The 20,603-nt window shown below is 41.9% G+C and overlaps 1 protein-coding gene across 18 annotated transcripts in view; it reads left to right on the top strand.

Moving 5' to 3' along the window:
• TRIM2 (tripartite motif containing 2) overlaps positions 1-20,603 on the top strand; it is a 117,732-nt gene that overhangs the window by 59,279 nt on the left and 37,850 nt on the right. For 8 of the 18 annotated variants that reach the window (XM_056331673.1, XM_056331701.1, XM_056331656.1 and 5 more), the window contains 2 exons: positions 17,687-17,868; positions 19,986-20,223. In XM_056331673.1, the coding sequence (XP_056187648.1) occupies positions 17,735-17,868; positions 19,986-20,223 (372 nt within the window). In that variant the 5' untranslated portion in view covers positions 17,687-17,734. The other 10 variants (XM_056331721.1, XM_056331665.1, XM_056331765.1 and 7 more) reach the window with 8 other exon arrangements.

Here is a 20,603-nt window from a genome sequence, read left to right as displayed (position 1 = left end):
CTTTAGGGCAGTAACTCAAAACCAAATCCCATTCAAAAGGAAGATTTGAAATGGCAATTGGAATATAGTTCTTGAGATGCTGAAAAGACTGCGGCAGGTAGATGTTGGCTGGCTCCATCCATCCTGCTATTAGGTAGCTGCAGTAGGGTTAAAAGAGGCACAGCTAAATTAAGAAGGAGACTAATCATAGACATGTGAAAAGTGCTAGCAGCATGTATTCTGGCACTTCTTGCATTACATCGTGATCCTGTTAACACAAGCATCAAAATATATCGGGTATAGCTGGACTGCTACAATAGTTTACAAAGAAACTGCTGCTGGAATGGCTATGATCTTTTACTGCTAGGTATTATCTAGGCTATAATAACTTAAAGAATATGCCCTGCCACTAGGAGAAGACAAATGACTTAAAAATGTGCCGTAATCATGTATACCCTAAATGTTCCCCTGGAAGAACTCCAGACAAGTCTGCTTTTTACAGCCAACACTTTTGCGTATATGTAAAAGTATTATTCATTCTCTCTCACTTTAGAACCTTCTGAATATTATCACTTTTGGATGCATTTGAGAAGCAATTAATTAGGTGGATGGTGATCTTCAGTCCTTACTTGAGGGTGGATGTCCTCTCTGAAAGAGACAAAGATTGGACTACATGCAGTTACTTTTGATCGAGTTTTAAATGCATGAGATGAATGTTCAGCAATCTGCCTGCTCATAATCCAGTATGGATTTATTTGTCATAGTGTTATTAGTCTGCTTAAACATGTGTATGATCAGTTTATTTCTGGGTGATTTTCTGTTCTTTTGTCATGTAATGCTATTTGTTCTGTGCTACCATGAGCCTCTGTTCTTGATTATTTTTTTTATTTCAGCTCTGGAAATGCTGAGTGACAATCCCCTCTTTTTCTGCTGTTCTTTATGGGTGTTGGATGCTAGGTTTGAGGACATCTCGTTGTTGAACTTGTTATTTGGAAAATTGTAATGTGTGCAGTGATGGCTTAAAGAAAAAGTGAAAGTTTTAGCCTCTGCAAAGATTTATACTGTGCCTGCCTCCTTCTATGTCAAAGTTTAGTAGAACTGGGTTGTTTGTGAGCTTGAGGGTGTGTTATATACCAGTGTGTTTTATGAACTGCTCAGGAGTTGATTTAGCAAGGAATGAGCAACGGCCCAATTATTCTGAGCTATGTAACTCTGACTAGTATGAAAATATAAATGTGCAAAGATGCTCCTGCACCTTGTGCAGAACAAAACCCCTTTGAGGCAGTGATGGCATCTTGAGCAAATGCACTTGACACAATTACTTACAGAACAACAACAAAAAATGCACTCAAAAGATTTTGCTGAACTAGGAAATGCTCTTGAAAAAATCCCAACAATTATGTTTTTGTGTGCCTTTGAATGCATTAATCTCTAAAGTGGTCCTTGCAGAGACCTATATGTGTACCATATTTAGGCCCAGCTATATTTGGCCCACGATCTATATTATTAGAGAGCTCGCATACTCAGTGACAAACAGGACTTCCAAAAGAGCAGATGCCACTAGGTTTAGTGATGCCAGGTGTCTTCAAGGCCACCCTGGTTCTTCTGAGACCAGCTATATATTGTAAATACTGTAAATCAAGCTGCTTAGAAATTCCTGAGGAACTAAAATGACCCCCAGGAGTGAAAACTCTGGACTGAGGCACAAGACTTCTGCAGCATACATAAACTGTTGAAGAGGAAAGACTGCTACGGTTTGTCTGCATTCGCACAGTATTTTTTTCCTTCCTTTTCCAGTGAGGAAACAGTATTCATGAAATACCCTCCTACAACTTTCTTTCCCGTAATCCCTATAATGGTGGAAGTTTTACTGTAAACCTTCAGGGATTAACTACCACAACATAAGCTTCTGCAGGTCATGGCGGGGGGGATTTGTTATCCTGAAGGCAGATTTAATTTGATGTTTAAAGCTCAAGTAATTGCACTGTACTGGGGTTGGGAAACCTAGGGCCCATAAATCAGGTAGCAGCCTAATTTTGTACCATCTGAGGGTGTTTTTTTTGTCCTGAGTGTTACTCTGAGAAAACACTATGATATGGGTTAGTGTGTGGTCTTCCCAGTGTGCTTGAAAAGCTTGCTGGACCCTTTGCAAAGAACAGGCTCTTCTCTTTACTTACTCCCTAATCCTTAGTCTGTGCAGCATAGTCTTGGGAACAACTGGTCTTTCTGCATCTCAGCTCAGAAAACATTTTATAATAAAGAGATAAAGTTAAGTGTGCACCATGAAGATTTCATCCTATTTATCAAATATGCAGTGGTAATATTTTTTTGTCTTGCATCTAAAATAGCTGGAAATAAATTTTGATTGTGAAATACAAACATATTCGGAGACACTTCGTTATTAATCGAGTATCCTATGAAGTATCCTCTGCTACGAACACGGGCTGAGAGAGCTGGGGGGGTCAGCCTGGAGGAGAAGGCTCCGGGGAGACCTTCTAGCAGCTGCCAGTGCCTGAAGGGGCTACAGGAAAGCTGGGGAGGGATGTTGTACAGGGGCCTGCAGTGATGGGACAAGGGGGAACGGCTTTAAACTGGAAGTGAGTAGATTTAGGTTAGATATTAGGAAGAAATTCTTCCCTGTGAGGGTGGTGAGGCACTGGAACAGGTTGCCCAGAGCAACTGTGGCTGCCCCATCCCTGGACGTGCTCAAGGCCAGGCTGGACGGGGCTGGGAGCAACCTGGGCTGGTGGAAGGTGTCCCTGCCCATGGCAGGGGGGGGTGGAATAGGTAATCTTATAGGTTCCTTCTAACCCAAACCAAGGTAATCTTGTAGGTTCCTTCTAACCCAAACCATTCTGTCATTCTATGACTCTATTGTAATTACAGATGAATAATTTCCCATTCATTCATAAATGTAATCCTTTATTTAAAATCTCTCAGTGGAGATAAATGTAATTCTTTATTACACAGAGAACAGAAGACAGTATGTAACAGAGGACTGTTTTAGAAGAACTGCTACATGTTCTGCGTAGGCAGAGAACCCCTCATCCCTTAGCTTCCTCATTCTAATTAACTTTTCTACTATTCCCTCCTACAAAAAAATAATAAAAACCCCAGACTAGACTGGTGCATGCAAAAATGTTTGTATATAGTAAGGTGAATTTGCAAAAAATGAGTAGCTCTGCTTCCTGTTCTTGCAAAATCCAAAATTTTGTTTGTCTTATCAGAAGCTGACACATTGCATGGTGTTGAATATAGGTAAGCAGAATAACAGGAAGGCTTCTTCCCCTGTTTAACTTTTGGGATAGATTTTTATCTGTGCTCCTGAATGGAGGACTTTATCCTCTCAACAGCCATCATTGTTTCACCTCTGGGATGTGCCCTCCCAGAAGGGTCTGCTCTGAATATGTGCACCCTCCGGAGTTACCTATATTGAGGAAGGTGAACAACTTTTAAATGAGGAGAACCAGGATAGTGATCAATGCATGATTTTTTCAAGCTCTGTGGCATTGCTTTTAGAGTGATATAGAGTACCTCAGCAGAGAAACAAGATAAATGTCACTCTTAAGAAAATATCACTAGAAGTCTTTTTTTTTTTTTTTTTTTTTTTCCCTTAAGGATAAAGTAAATTTGAAAGGGTAGGAGCAAGTGGGGAGAAATCCTAGGTTGGCATTGTATGTATTCACTGTGAAAGGGTTGTCTGCTTGGGGCGATGACTAGTGAGTCCCCATTGTTGTGTGTCTGGTTTGTCTGACGTAGAAATGGGTGTACACGCTACAGGTACTCTGTGGCCCTGAGTAGCATTCTTCAGGCAAGAGTAGTGTATTAAGGAAGCTGTCTGATGGATTAATTTCACCTGACATCCCTAAATGGCAGGGCTCTGCAAAGTGATAAAAACAGCCCTGTGGAGCCATTAATGTCTATTAGCTATGCCAACAGGGAGTGGCTACTATGACAGCTCCTGTGATGTCTACACTGAGTATTTTGAAGGTTTGTCTGGGTCAAATCAAAAGTAAATCTAGCTTAGCCTTATAATTTGGGTGGCGGCTGACAGTGGATGTCTACAGAAGGGCATAAGAACAGATCAGACATACCATGGTACTCTCCAGAATGCTCTTTCATGTTTAATGGTTTGTACTTCCAGTTTTGCTTCTGGTAGAGGTGGTGGTTTTGTATTTTGAAATCTTTAATTTATTTATCCACCGTGAATTTGTCCCTCTCACCTGGAATGCCTGTAAAATATTGCCAACTGTAGCATCTTAGGGCAATGAGTTTCACATCTCACAGGGTGAAGGAGTGTCCAGCACATTACTGGTAGCCTTAAAAGAGGTTTCTCATCAGTGGGCAATAAAAAGGAAGAGTAAAAAGCAATAGATAGAAATTGTGAATGAAATTTAACTCAGAGTACAGCATGCCCCACTTACCAAAAACCTAGCAATTGCTGTTTCATCAGGCTTCCAAAAACGTTTAATTGAAATACATCCTAACAGCTCCTTCCTGAGTTAGGGAAGTTCAGTACCTGAGATAGTGCAGAGTCTGTATGTCCTGTTTGTAACTTGTTTTCCACATGGATTTCTCAATTACTTTTAACAGCAGAGCCTAGATCTGGTTACCTTACACACATCTCTAATGGGTTTTGTCATTTACTACATATAACCTGTATCAGTAACAGCATGGTACATCTTGCCACAGTCATCACAAGGACTACTTCTAAAGTGTCCGGCAGTTCTTATATCTGCTCATAGAGTTTGCAAAGGGACGAGGATGCTAAGATCTGCTCCTGTTCTCTGACTGCAAAACATTCAGCTATATAAGCTACTATGTTGCTCCTCTTTCTTTACAAAAATAGTCCAAAAACTCATCCAGATTAACAGCTGGCTATGAAAACTTGTTTCATAGTTTAGAAAGATACTTAGTGTCCCAGATAGGGTTAAATGGCGATAGTTGAATTGTGTGAGGCATTACGACATGAGTTACCTATCCTGGCACAGGATTTGTGTTCTGTGTATCTGGTGCCTTTCGCAGTGGGATTCTGGTATCTGGAAGAGGTTTTCAGGTGCTATCACAATCCAAATGATAATGTGGCTGATTTAAGACAATACTGTTCTTAGGCTGTCCTAATGCTGGTGTGTTTTCCAAGTGCATTTTTTTTTAATTATTTATTTAAAAATACAGCTGCATGCACATAGTTATTGTTTTGTATACTGTCTCCTAATTTGTTTTTCATGTACTTAAAAATGTACTGGGTTTCCTGTGAAGTAAAATGGATATATTTTCATACAGGAATGAATGTACTGTGTATCCCAGTTCAGCTTGGGAGAGTCTTAAAATTGTGTCATATGAGTGATTCTACTTTCCTCCTCTTTCATTAGCTGTTACTTCACAAGTTGTGATGTCAGTTGAAAGGACTGATACTCATGCAAGCAGGTATGTATGAGGCTCTTCTAAGAATGTGATTTTGTAGAAGTCTGGCCTATGTCAGCACTGGGGATTTGCTTATGAGCAGCCTGGCGATGCCCCTGTAGGAACCTTGGGCATCTAGCCTGAGCCTGCCCTGCATGATGAGAATGTGGAAGAGATGTCTAAGAGAAAGCTTAGTAAGAGTTATTTTTGGAGATGAAGGATAAAGGTAAACACCTTTTACTACTGCTGCTCCATGCAGCTTATGCCAGGTATAAAACCTTGTACCTCAAGGAAAAGGCTTGAGGAAAACCTGGGCTGAGCCAGACTAGCTTCTTGGTAGGCCCTGAGAAAGGGCCTCTAGGACTGCCTGGAGATCCAGCCTGCTCAGGGGTATGGTGGGCTTTGCAGTCACATAACCACATCTTACTGGGGCTGTGCTGAAACTCTGCTGTGGAAACTTATAGTGGGAATTAATGCATTTCTGCAGATAAGGCACAAGATACGGGGAGCACTTTGCCTCTGCTGTAGAAAGGTTTCAGCTTTTTCCAGTAACAACAGTTCTTTAAATAGGAGCACTGGCATGCGATCAGCAAATGAGTGTCCTTGCTGAGGACTGGAAAGACATGTTTACTGGGTGAAGGTCAGCCATTGGGTGTTTCCAAGTTGTGAACTGCTGGAGCTGACTATTGCTAAGTCAAATGGAGTGGCTGCGTGAGTATGGAGGAGGACACCGTGTCACAGCCAGCCCGCTCAGGTTCTGTGCGCTTGGGGCTCCCCATGGGAGCTGTAGGTGGCTTTTTGTTACTGTTGTTTGGTTCGTTCAGCTCCTGTACCTACAGCCATTGTTAAAACCCACGGAGCTCCTTTTGCCAAGGTTGTTCTGACATTGTTTCTCACTATTGCTGGTGCTGCCAGACTACCTGCTGTATGCAGCTGCGTGTTTACCTACTTGCCGTGAAAGTTCAGTGTTGCGTTTTTGCCAAGGTAAAGAGCTTGCCTGGGTAAACCTCTGCCTGCCACTTAACGCTTGAGCAAGGTTTTCTCTGAACCCAAGGACGATACGAATGTCTAGACATATTGCTGTGTTTTAGAAAGACATTTCCATTCTGAAGAAAACTTAGACATAGAAGGTAACATCACTGCTGGACTCTGGGCAAGAAAATGAGGTGGGTACTGTACAAAAGCTATGGTAAATATGGAACTGCAGCAACCAATATTTTGTCTTCTAAGGAATAAGTGCTGCAAAGGATTTGAGCCCCAATTCAGCCTGCTCACAGGCTGGAGGGGGGTTCTTCCTGCCCCCTCATTCTTAGTCCCTCTCCCATGATGTGATTTTGGCAGAAACCTTACCTGTGCAGGCACCCTATCTGCTGTGTGCTAAGATGTGAATCCTTTCAGTTTCTGCCTCCATTGTTTGCTTTTTAAATGCTTAGATTCTGTCTGCTGTGTCTTGCTGTGAAACACCTGGTTTTTTCTCCCAGTTTATTTTCCATATGCTGTATCTGCTGGAAAATAGGATTTTGAAGGCTGCAAGAAAAAAATTCTAAAGGGCTCGTAGTCTCTAAGTTGATTTTGTGAAGTTACATGGCATGTAGTGATTGCCTGGTGTTGACTTCTCCCTTGCTGATTTGAACTTTGTGCTAGTTCAACAAAATCCTACTGAAGTAAATGGAAACAGAAGCAGAGGAATTTTAGTTCTTTTTAGTCAACAGAGAATATATGACTAAGCCCCAGCACCTGGTGTGTATCATCTCTTCTGAAGGGAGAGTTGCAGAAGTGTAAGATCAAGCGGAGGTGCAGTGTGGTGCTGGGTCGGAGGAGTGTCTTAGGAGGGAGTGGAGGGCATGGTCTCTGGGCAGTTCAGTGTTCACTGCACAGCTCAGTACAAAAAGCACTGAGCGTTTGCTACTTGCTTTTACTTTTCTTGCTATTGCTCAGCAACTCTGAAGAAAATGCCTAGAGCATTTTTCAATGTACCTTATACTAAAATTATGTAGAAAAGGCCAAGGACCTCTTTCCAAATAGATTCCTGCCCAGCCTCCTGTTTTTTCTATGTACTACCTGATGGCCTGTGCCTGGAGGGGTTAACAGTGATTAGTATGGAGTCTCCACGCAGCACTTTTATTTCAAGTAGCATTTCGGAGCTGATGTTTATGGAAGCAGCAATGATTTGATGTGCAGTTTTAATTATTTATCAGTTCAGTTTGGTTTTATTTGAGCCTGTGTACCTATAAAGGCTGAACGGAGAACTGTCAGCATTAAGGAAACAGGTAGGCCTAGAGAGTCAAAAATGTACCATCGTGAGGGAGATGTTACCAGCACTAGGTAGTTAACCAGGGTAGGCTTTTTTTCAGTACAGGTGCTCTGACTCACTGCTTCGGATGGCAAGCGTACGATTTAGAATCCTTTTACCTAGGCCTGCACAACACCTAGCTCCTGAAATAATTACTTGGACCTACCTCACTGCAGATACTATTTTTTTTTTAATAGGTCACCTGAGAATATGACATTTTATTAAACATGGAAAGGCCCTGAATGACAATTCTGAGGCTGTAATTTAACCTGATATGTGACAGTTTAATCCTATACTTTCCCTTGGCATGCCCTTTCCCCCTCATTTCCTACCCCTTCTCTCTGAAATGTCGTTTGTGAGAACATTGGCCATTTGGTTGGGGATTTGTGGACTTCCAGTGTAAGCACTCAAACTGTCCTTCATGTGCAGTAAATCCAGTGTGCTCCAAGTGTGTTGGAATTTATTGTGCAAGGCTGAAAATGCTGTCCTGAAAACCTCAGACAGGCAAGTAGCCTTCAAGTCGATATCATATCTCAGCTGAATGATGACTGTGTGATCACACAAGCTCTGACCTGCCAGTCTTGTCCTTTGGTGTGTGCAGGGCAGCCACCAGCAGGTCCTGTCTCCATCCAAGGACAGGACAGCTGGGGAATGGGCTCTGGGGATGGAAGCAGGACTCTTGCACCACCGAAGGGTGCTGGGAAGGGACACTGCAGAGGCAGGCAAAAGCTGTGAGGATGGGGAGAGAGAAGAAAAGGGGGTATCAGATGCCAGCCATAACCTTTCCCTCTACGAACTGGAGTATAAAGCATTAGTATATTGATACCTTAAAAGGCCCACTCATATATTTCAGGTGTTCACCCTGTTACAAGCTTTGCTTACAGGCTGAGGAGAGGAAGGAGGAAAAAGCAACAAAGCATGAAATATGTAAAACTATGAAGCAAGGCTTTCATTTATAGCAGTGGCTTCTATTCCTCTTATTCCTGTGCCCTTAGCAGTTGAAAGCTTTTAAAGGGAACTTAATTCATGACATCAACATCTGACAGTGGTGCTGAAGGTGAGCCCACTGTCATGCAGAAATGACAAAATACAGTTTGTTTCTGGTGACTGTAGTGCCTGGCCCTGCCACCTCAACAGCAAATACCCAAAAGAGGAAAGAGAAGGAATAACACAGAGGGGAGAAAAGCAGCCTGTGTTTCATGCTGCCTGACTTGCAACATCGGTGCTGGGGACAGGCAGGGAGTGCAGTCACACCAGCCAGGCTTGGGTCTGGCTGGGCAGGGAGGCCAGGTTGTCCCAGCCTGGGCGCAGTTGTGCGGCAAGTCACAACCTTGGCAAGCTGAACTGGGCGTATTCAGAAGGTAGAAGGAAATAGAATAAGGTGGCAAAGGCTTGGAAGGATGGGTGCTGAGAGGGCTGGGAAGGTCTCCATCAGCCTAGCATTACATTCTGGGCAAACCTTTCAAGTTCTTTGTCTCCCAGGCTATGACAAGCCATGTGTTGTGTCACAAGCTTCTGGGGAAAAGCATCTGCTCCACTGGATCACAAGATGGGAGAATGATTGTGGCTCCAAGCTGTGGCTGGTGGGGAGGAACCAGGACCTAGCAGAGGTCCTTTCAGGTCAGATGTGCCCTCTAGCTACAAGCCCACAGTGGAAAGAAGCTGTGGCTCTTCCCAGACCATGTGAGCTGCAGCCTGGGCTATCGGAGAATGTAGAGGCAGGGCTGGAAGCTGCCCTTGCTGTGTGGGAGCTGCTGGGGCTGCATGGGTGCATAGCCACAGTGGGGAAAGGTGAAGGAGCCTTCACCACTGCTGTCTTGTGAGGATGACTAAGGCCCCTTGCTTGCTGGTGTGGGCATGGTCCCACAATAACAGGCTGTTTCACCTCACTTGTGTTCCTGGCGCCATGGTCAAATTAAGGATGTGGAGCCTGGTGACAGCTCTAACAGCCCATCCTCTCCTGTATTTGTGTTCCCAGACTAGCCCTCATTCCCAGCATGTCAGCTTTGGGTAATTGATTCCTGGTCTCTCCCACCTCTTATTTTCCAGTCAGTCTTAATTGCCAGGACTGTATTAGCTGGCCATTTAGTTTGGGCTAACCCAATTTTATTTTTTTTTTTCTGCTGACCTTAAAGTATCTTCTGTACAGCCGGCTGAGTTTGACTCCCTTCAGTCAATGTATAGTACAGGCTTCAGTGCAGACCATTAATCTTAACCTGGAGTGTTTGGATGAGTTATTTAATATTAGGGAAGAATATACCAATATCTGCCTATGGTCTGTAAATTAGCTGTCGGGTGTTTTGGTAACTTGCTGTTTGTGGACTCCCTAATAATATGAATTCAGATTGTGCTTGGAACAGGGAAAAGAATAAATTGTTCAAAAAACATGACATTTACAGAGCATGATAACAGGGGCTAGATCAGTCTTTCTTGACACTGCGAAGATGGCATGTGCTATGTATTTTTTTCTCCAGAACTTGCTTCATTAGTCAGCAGTGACGCAGATAAGTCAGCAGCGATGATGCAATGATGAGTGCAGCAAATTTCTGAGGGAAAGTAGCCTGTTCTTTTTTTTAAAATAAAGAAAAAACCCAAAACCAAGCACATAACAACCCCCACTCCCATCTCCAACTCAAAAGACATACGCATGCAGTAAACCTATTTGAAACAGGCTGGTAGTAACGTCTATGGGGGTAAAGTGCAAGACTGTTCACTGAGCTACAGCTCTGTTTCCTCTTCACTAGGAGAAGAAACCCACATATCAACATTCAACCTGTAAGAACAAAAATCTCAAAGGAAATGCTGTGACTTTTGTTTCATTTTCCTTGTCACAGTACCACATTTTTGTTTTTTGAAGAGGCAGGATTATTTGCAGAGTATCAGCTCATTGTCAGTAGGCAACTTCTCAGAGTTAATTACAAGAGAACTGCACTTTGAAGCAATTTCTCATTTGGAGGCGTAGATCCCTGTGAGAGTAGCTGCAGCTGTGACTCCTGCAGTCTCCTTTGGCCATGAGGTATGTTACGGGATCGGTTCTGATTTGAGGGGAAGGTGGTCCTTACTACTGACCGAAATGAAAATAATAATTTGAGCAATATTTGTCATTGTTTTAGTGTACATAGATTTGATGCCTGAAATGAGCAAGGAAATGCAAGCAGCTAAGTGATGTATGTATGCTTCTGTCCAAGTCTTCCATCTCGGTTCTGGGGGTGCCATACCTGAATTTTCTCTCTTGATTTTTAATTGTGTCTTTGTTTCAGTGGCAGAAACAAAAGGCCTTGGATCTCCTTGTGGTGGGAGTGAAATATATTGCTTGCTCTTTGCAATGGGGGTTCTATAGACAGTTTAAAAAGAAAACAAAACCCCCCTTAGCCAAACATTAAAAACCGCCCCTCCAAAAATGTGCCTGAAATCTCTGGCCTTTCTTTAAAACCGTGAATCTTGCTGTCCATATGCCTGTCGCTTCTGACCTGCAGAATGTTGGAGCTAAAACGAAACATACCTTGTTCTTTCTCTTTGACAGAGGTCAGTCAGCACACATTGAGGGAATGAGAGAAGCAGTATTTTGGCACAAGCACCCAAAACCCTAACATGCACGCATGCTGCCTGAGCTTTCATTTCAGGTTATAAACTGGATTACAACATGCTTTCACCATGTGGGCATTACCCAGGGAAACCAGGCTGGATCTGCCTGATGCATAAAACCAATCTAACTAAACGATTGCCAGGTGGAAAGTAAATGATGTATGCAGAATCTATATTTTAAACAGAAATTTAGATTACATTTCTGTCATGCTAAATGATTATTAATACTATTTACCTCATCAGTCCAATAATGGAATAAATATTATATTCTGGAAACTGTGCTTAAAGAGCTTAGGACAACATTTTAAACTTCTAAAATAACTATATCTGTTCTAATTAAGTCAGAGTAGGACAGAAACTATTTAAACTCCACATTTTTTCTTCTTGATGCAAATGGACCTTTGTGTCCTTTTATTTGTGGGAAGCTTTGTTAGCCTCAGTTAGCTGAAATACTTGCATATGATTTGTTTTTTTCAAAAGATACACTGTATTTAGAGATGCAAATGCTACCTTGTCTGCAAAACCCACCAGCTGTTACTCTGGAAGACAAAGCTAATTCTCTGTTGCTTTACTTCAGTAGTGTCTGTGTATTCACAAGCATCTTTTTAACAGCCTTCTCTGCATAGCTGAAAAATACCAGATACCAGATTTTTTGTTATTTCCTTTGGTACTAGCCTAGTAAAATGTGAATTGATCTGTGATTATTTTTTTTTTTAAAGAAGTAAAAAGATTACCTAAAAGAATACACCTTTCCATTAATGTTTTTACAGAAGTTGAACAAACTGTTAGCTTCGATTCAGGCATTCCTTGAATATGAGATTACTAATTGCTGCTTTAAATATTTGACTCGAGTCTGAGTCAAGTCGAATACTCAGCTCTGTAGTAGCAGAAGCGGCTGCTGGTTTGTGTGTCAGTAGCACAGCTTTCTGGAGAGGTTCCTTGCTTCTGCTTTAAACATCTGGAGAGACAAAGAGTGTTTGTGGGGTCTTTTGTTGTTGCTGAAAGTTGGAGCCGGGAAGAATTATGTTCCAAGAAACACTTTGGATCCTGGAAAAATCAGGGTGGAATCACTAAGTGTTAAGCTTTATCTCCTTTATAAACGAAAGTGCTTTCGTTTCATCTGTGGCGACTGTCCTGGTAATGGATGTTACGTAATATTTACTCTCCCTTTCAGAGTTAAATCCTTTTTCCAATTTGCGAGTAATATTTGCATATGTATTTCTTAGCTGCATTGACATGCCAGATGCACAGTGGTAGCTGTCTCCGCCTGCTAATCCTGTAATAATATTGTGGTGACCAAATTCAATGGCCCTGCGCGGAGCCTCGAAACAGCTGATTGCTGAGTAGGGAGGAAAAAAAATCACCCAGCGAATCTCGTTGCAGCTCTCTGCTGCATCCCCATCCCACAATCCCTTGCACCATTTGCTGCAGTCTTTCTACACAGGCTGAGTGAGAAAAAGATGTGCTAAATAAAGATTGATTGGTTTGAATCCTGAAGGGGTCTCCCACTTGTAAATGACCCAGGGGAAAAAAAAATTCATGACGACTTCACTGGGCCTCCTCTTATTCTTCCATTTTTCTTTCCACCTGTCCTCTTCGTGGAATGGAGCATCATTCCTTAGAGCACAAAATCAGTTGTGCATCTAATAATGACTGTGCTGTGATAGGGATTCTTAAACAGTTTTATGCGTGAGACTTGAAATATTAACAGATGATGGTTTGTTCGTTTGGATTACTGCGGAACTACAGCTCCGTCCCTGCAAGGATTTTATCCTCAGCACTGCACTGATTAAGCTATTTTTCTACAAAGATGGGTAGGTCTAAAATGCTCAAGTTTGCTCAGTGTTATTCCTGGTGGCTGCTGCTGGGTTGCTCCTTCTGGTTTGGCCCCCGGTCGTTCATTATGCTTCTGCATGCTGTAAGAATGAAGAGGGTTGCTGTGTTTTAAACGAGGCACCAAGCTGATTGCAAGAGTGGGAGAGAAAGGAATGCAAATTTAGCTTATCCAGCCTTTTACACAAATGGACTGTGTGGCGGTGATGATTATTAATTTCCTCGGTGTTTTATGTATTGGCTAATTTGGGGGCTGCTGCTAGAAATGGTTTGAATCTGTTCCTTATTCCTAGAGGCTGTGGCCCGGCAATATATCTGTTTTAAGGATTTTTAAACCCCAGCTCCCCCAGTCCTTGAAGCAACATTGTTGAGGTTCCCCACCCTTTCTTACGGCTCTTGAGGCCTAACTGTGCCTTTGGAAGCGTTGCCATTGGAAACCTATTCATTCATAATACATGAATAGACCCTCTGGGTGGTGAATACCATTGATAAGAAGAGGATGAACAGGCTGCAAGCAATTTGTTCTCCTCGGGCTGCACTTACGGGCTAGTTGCAGCTCTGGCTGGGTGGAGTTCAGTGATAGCAGTGTATCAGCAACAGAGAATTCTGCTCTTTTAGGAATAAATCCTGGGAACTGGACAGTTCTAAGTTTTCCTAATATCTTTTTTCTCAGCTGAGCCACAGAAACTAAGAGAGAATTTGGTAACTGCTGAGGAATTCCAGAGCTCATTTTTAAGATACCTGTAAAAAGGTGCATTTTTCTACTACGTGGCTCTATTTATCTGAAACAACTCTTGTGGAACTGTTATTTGGTGTATCCTAACTTGGGGTTTTTTACCTTTCCTAATGCTTTAGGAAGTTCTTTTCATATGGGTGGGGCCGTCCTGACTTTGGTTCCCAAAGGCATGCACGCATAGCAGGGCAAGGCTTTTCACTAGCTTAGAGTGCCAAGCCATTGTTTTCTCCCTTCTTTGCTGTATAGTATATTTTGAATGAAAATCGATAGTTGTATCTCCAGGAATAAGAAAAAGGAACAATGTTATTTTTGGGGTGTCTGGAGAAGTAACAATCACTGAGCCTCAAAGGGCTGACAAAGGGTATACCTTCCAGGACCCTTTTCTGCACTTGATTTAGCAAACCTGAGCTGGCTTTCCAGTGTGTGCTTCTCGTAGGTAAATGGGTGGGGGTTTATGTCTTTTTTGCTGCAATGTTTCATAAACCTTTGGCTTTGCATGTTTAAATTATGAAGCGTAACTACATGGAGAAGTGATTCTCAGACTTGTTTGCAAAGCTTGTGCTTCAGCTGCTCTTTATTAGATTGTGAGACAAAACAAACTTCTCAAAAGAGTTCTGGCAGTTTCCGATCTCAGAAGATGCTACTACAAAAAAGAATGTTTTTCTTGTAAAATTAGTGTTACTTTGTTAAATTTCCCACTGCTAATAGATTTGAAACTTTGGTTGCTGTTTTGAGGAACTGCTGCGAGCACCGCAGTAAATCAGAAAATAAATGTTGTCTTTGGTGAAATTCAGAAGCGTGGTCTAAAATCTCCAGCTTTTCCCCAAATAGTCTTTGATTGTACAGTTGCTTTCATTGAGTCAATGGGCAAAATCATCCTTCTTGTAGCTATGTCACATGCATCAGAGGTGGAATTGGCTCAGGGAGGCTACAGAATCCTGAAAATTCTATACTCAAAAAACTTCTTTTAAATGAATCACTTATGTAAGAAGTTGTTGAAATTTTACTTTCAGGTGTATGTTTTAAACCTGATTTTTGTGAGCACAGGGATAAATGACAATCATGGCCTGCTGCATTCCAGACAAAACCTCAAATATTAAAAGCACTTTTCTGAATTTTTAATGGTTTCTTTCACTGACAAAGCTTCAAGTGTGATCATTTGAAAATTAAAGTGGCTGGCATGAACCTTGTGCACGAAACGCTAAGAATGACTTGATTTTGCAACCAGGAGAATGTAAGACTAAGATGAAGGTCAGATGAAATCAATATGAAATTTTTCAGGCATCAGTTTTCCTTCTGTAAACACTGTTTTCTGGTGTAGCTGTACTTGATGGTGGAAAGATGAAATTACAGAAAATACTTAGTTTCTGGAGAACTTTCTTCTGTTAAATGACAGGCAGCGTTCACTGGAAACCTATTCTTTCATATCTTACGTACATTTCTTTTTCAATAGTTTCTGCTTAGTCCATAACAAAAAAATGACACTATTCATAATGTGTCTGTGTCCAGTTTGGAAGCTATGCTTTTGATAAGAAGTCTTCCTGCTTCTGATTATCTTCCCTGGCTTTTTTTGGGTCCCCACCCCTAACTTTTTGGAGAGGGTGAGTGGGAGGCAAACACAGCTGCATCTGTGGTGAAATGAATTTTCTTTTGAAACACATCACCACAGATCTGCATGTTATGCTGCCAAATGCACGAAGATGTTAATGCATATTTTATAGTCTGCTTTTTCTACTCCATTTTGTGAAAGCTAGATGTGTTGGTTCCACTTGTTGTAAACCCATTTTTAACTCAAGCTTGTAAAAAGTAACACAGGTTCCTGATTGATCTTCTAAGGTTTATTGTGTGTGATTTGTGGCATTTAAATAGGTAAAATTAATTTGTGTTTATGTAATATTCATATTTTATCTTACTATGGGGAAAGAAATGAAGAAAGTGAAACAAATGATGAATCCTGAAATCATGCATTTTTCCATCACGAACAAACACGATATTTTACAAGTATTATAGCAATTTTTAACCTTGCAGATTCCCCTTTCTTGGAAGAAAAGAAAGCAGGGGCCTACAATAAGTATTTTCTATCAAATTAAACGTCAGTTACTGCTGTTTGGTGTTTTAATTGTGAATAACTTCATGCTGGTGTATTTGCTAGCACAGATGTCATTCCCCAGGAACCTATTATCAGGGAAGTCAGTACAGCGTGATCGATAATCGCTGCATTATCCTAGAAATAGCCACTTGCTCAATCTAGTAAGTAAGCCATACCTGTATGGCTAAATACACAGCTCAGGAAGAACAGTCTTAAGCTCAACTCTGCCAGATTAGTGTGCCATGCATTCAGCACAGGAAGAAGATGTGTTGTAACACTGCAGATAAAATGCTACAGGTCATGCAAATCATTGTGGAATTGAGTGACCTTTGAATGAGCCTGATCAGCATGGAGGCAGAGGGCTTGTTCTTTCTGTCTTGGAAAGCCTGAACCATCCTCAAGCCAAATATCAAATTGTCCGAAATGGATGGCTAAAAACTGGGATAGAAAATGTTTGGGGAAGAAGTTACTACCTCCGGAGTGTACCTGCAGTGAAGGAGCCCAGCTGGGCTTGCTGCTCACGCAGACAAGGAGCCCCTGTTTCGCTGTGGGTGCAGGAGGACTGGCAGAACTCGGTGCTACAACAGAGATGCTGTGCTCCGCTGCCCAGAGAGCAAGTCCACACCCCCCGGCACTCCAGCCCGCTAGAAACACTGATGGAGAGGACTTCTTGCTGGGCCACCCTGCCAGGGCCTCCGCTTGTCAGCTTTTCCTAAATTATTTCAGCAGGCAGTTTACTTATCTCTGAGGTTACTCCTTTCCTTGTCCCCCCAGCTTCTCTTTACACACATGAATTCTGTTGGCTATAATCTGTTCCTCCAGCTGAAAAGAAACAAAGTTTTTCTCTCCCTGCCCCTTGTTCCAGGACGGGAGGTGTTCCAAGCCTGCTGGCGTTCCTTTAACCTGTGATTTTAATTCTATCAGTCAATAGACTTCTTTTCTCAGTCTTTCTTTTTCATGCTTTATATGCCAGGGTTATGAAGAGTCTTAAGTCCTAAAAACATAGTTCTTGCTACTCTTTCTGCCTAGAATGCCATTTTTCTTGCATTTTTTATTTGGATGTGCTTCACATATCCTTTGTCCTACCCTTGCTGATTCTCAGCACCTATCAGTTGCCTCTTCTTTGCTTATTTTTTTTTTTTTATCATAAGGATTTTCACTTCACCTACCTCACCTGTACTGCTGATGCAGATTTCAAGCACTCCTATCCCAGGGGCTGGACAGTTCTGGAGGTTTCTTCTTGGGGGCTTCCTGGACTCCAAACCTACCATGTCTTTGGCAACACCAGCACTGATAAGGGAAGAAATTGTTAGTGGGGGGCAAATTGTTAGGTGAACCATTTTCAAACTCTGTGGTGTAGCCATTTGGCTGGCGCAGTACTAGTTTAAGTATTTTGCCAGCAGTATGGTAGATGGAAGAAATGCTGTGTTTGTTAGCACCGGCTGAACCTACGGGCACAAAAATGTTTTTATTGTGGGATTTCTTTAACAACAGACACCTCTGTCAATTTTTGAGTCCAGAGGCAACATGCCTTTCCAGAATGCCTGCTCAGACAGAGGTGTTATGTGTGGTGTTGTAGACTTGGCTGACTGTTTCACAGGCTCTCATCAGTGATAAACCATTTTAGAAGTTTAATTCTTCACTGTTTTGGCTTTATATGTATTCCTGCATAAGGATGACATATGAGTGAATTAGTTGTGGATTTTGTTATTTCATGGAGTTTATAAGCCACTTTTCTTCTTTTCTTCTTTTCCCCACCCCACTCCAGCAGTGTGCAGGGTAGAAGGGAACAGGACCCATATGTCAGTGGTCTAGGATGGCCAGTGAAGGCTCCAACATCCCAAGTCCTGTGGTCCGCCAGATTGACAAGCAGTTTCTGATTTGCAGCATATGCCTGGACCGTTACAAGAACCCCAAAGTACTTCCCTGCCTGCACACTTTCTGTGAGAGGTAAGTCCTTTCCCCATGCTGGTAACTACGTATTTGTGTCAGGCAACAAGCACAGAACAAAGCATCCTTTAGTGGACAGGGACTTCTCTCTTTACTTTTAAAGGTCATGTTAAGGCATGATAAAGTCTGGGAAGGCTGGAGAGGCAGGATTGTAGAAAAACACCGTTATCTGTGGAAAGCAGAAAGAAGAGACAGCAGTGGAATATTTGGAATACATCCCCTTCATGCAAGAGTAAATAAAAAATAAATCCGATGAAACTAATGAATGTAGTTACAACAGTGTGAAAGGTGATGGCAGTCAGAATTTGGACCTCAAATTAATGGCCTTAAATTTATACTGATTAGCCTACAATTACAAAAAATAAAAACTTTTATTTGTTGATTGTCCAAGCTTTAGACGTGATATATACATTATTAATAACCTGTGATTAAATGTCTTCATTATACTGCAGCTTGGTTGGCTGAAGTGGAAAAACTCTCTGAAAAGAGATGTGATAACACAGCAACCTGCCTTCTACTGTATCCAGATGGATGAATTGAATATACATAGTGATACTTTAATGTTAAATTATACATCAAGTGGTGGAGAAAATACAGCATCTGCAAAAAAGTTAGCTGAATAATTACTGGTTAGAGTTCTTTATCTGATGCTGAGATGCAACTCTTTGGATGATATGTTGGATGGCAGGAGAATTGTAATAAATGGTATTTTGTGTGAACATTTAGTTCAGGAGATTTCTACCTTATAGTTAGAATTGTGGTGTGCATATCTAATTTTGCACAGGGTGCAAGAAAAATCGTGGATCTCTCAGCGTGTCAGATGAGCTGCTTTTTTTGTAGAATAGGAAACGCTGACTTTAGTAAAGTCAGCAGTGAACCTCTCGCTGAAGCTGGTGACGTCAGGATTTTCACAACCATGTCTTCAGCTTCTTGACTTCAGTTCATATGCAAATCCTAATGACTTCAGTTCATATGCAAATCCTAAAGTCAGCTTTTGTTTTTCTCTATAATCCTTTTACGATGATCTGGTTATGGAGAGAGGCTGGAAGAACTCTGCCAGCGTACTGCTGATTGCAAAGCCTAAGCTGGCCTTTCACAGAGCCCTTACTAGCAGGTCAGGAGGAGGGCTACTAAGGGGGCATGAAGAGTGGTGCTAGCAAAGCCCTCGGAAGTGGCTAAGAGCTGTGTACCTCTGCAAGGTCACGCTTTCTTGGTTGGCATCTCCTGAGGAATTTGGTGTAGCACTGCTCCACTTAAGAACTGTGTTCTGCTACGGGACTATACTGAATTGCCAGTTGCAGCTGGATGTTGCATGCCCAACAGCTGTTAACTTGATTTTCAGGGCCAGAAGTGGCACTAAGTGTCACCTAGGCCAGTCTGCTGCAGATTGTTGATCACAGAACTTTTGTGTCAGACTTATATTCTGTAAAATTTAGTTTTTCTCTAAACACCCCTACAATACCCAGCCCCAGCCCCCAAGTCGAACAGAAACAAAAATCTCCAAAACTCCCCTTAACATAAACTGTGATAACCTAGGACATGCTTCTCTGTGTAGTAAAGAGAACTCTGTTGATTCTGGCTAATTGCCAAATAATTTTCCTAATTGAAATAAATGGGAAAATTTCCATGGGTTTCATTGAGACCAAGTTTTAGCTCTGAAACACTAAATCCACAAATACAAGTTAGTAAAGGAGATTATATTGGAAAGACAAGGGTCAGCCACCGGTTGGTCAGTTAAAGACACAAACTGAAATACTTGAGGCAATAACGTAATGTCTGACAAACTTTATCTGATAGTTTATCATTTTTACTATCCTGTGAGCAGGACGCAGTAGATTTCTGGAGGCATGGATCCACTCGGTACAAATATCTCAAAGAAAGGCGTGTAACTCTTCTAATGATGTCAGTTTATTGAATCTTTTTTTCATGTGGCAGAGCAAAAAGGTTTAAAATAATAATAATAAAAAAATATCCACATAACCACTTTTACTTCTGAAGCCTTACTTTTTCTAAGTAGGGGTAGCACTATTTCAAACCAGTTCTTAAACTGAATGGGTTTTTTTTCCTCTTTGGTGATACTGTGCCTTTCTCTCCCCTTCCACCTCCCTTCCCCATAGGTGCTTACAGAATTACATTCCAGCCCATAGCTTAACCCTTTCTTGCCCCGTGTGCCGCCAGACCTCCATTCTGCCAGAGAAAGGGGTTTCTGCACTCCAGAACAACTTCTTTATCACCAACCTGATGGATGTCCTGCAACGAACGCCAGACAACAGCATTGAAGAGTCCTCCATCTTGGAGACTGTCACTGCTGTTGCTGCGGGCAAGCCACTCTCCTGCCCCAATCATGATGGAAATGTAAGTGAGATGAACTCCTGTCATATGTACAGGTATTGACATGGACTGACTAGTCTGGTTTGTTATGGATATTTTGTTATAAAAAGATAGTGGGGGAATTGGAATAACGCTAGTCCTTTGATTTTGTAATATGCCAATAAAAGACAAGTAATTCTTAAAATTAACCCAAATGCCTTTAGTGGAGAACCTTAAAGCAGTCAGGATATTATTTCACCTTACCAGTCATCTTGGGCGGTACTGTCTTTTAGCACATTTGGTCAAAATTGTTGTTCTGCAAGTGCTGACCCTTGTGCCTTTGACTCTTTGGGATGGATTTCCACAGCTCTCTTGCTTGTAGAATCAACTGTTGCCGTGGGAACCTGTGTGCTTCTTTAGGCAGT

The sequence above is a fragment of the Falco biarmicus genome, chromosome 1 (assembly GCF_023638135.1).
Source record: "Falco biarmicus isolate bFalBia1 chromosome 1, bFalBia1.pri, whole genome shotgun sequence".
In the NCBI taxonomy this organism is placed as follows: Eukaryota; Metazoa; Chordata; class Aves; order Falconiformes; family Falconidae; genus Falco; species Falco biarmicus.
The sequence above is the reverse complement of the archived record's forward strand: the minus strand, read 5'-3'. Positions and strand labels throughout refer to the sequence as shown.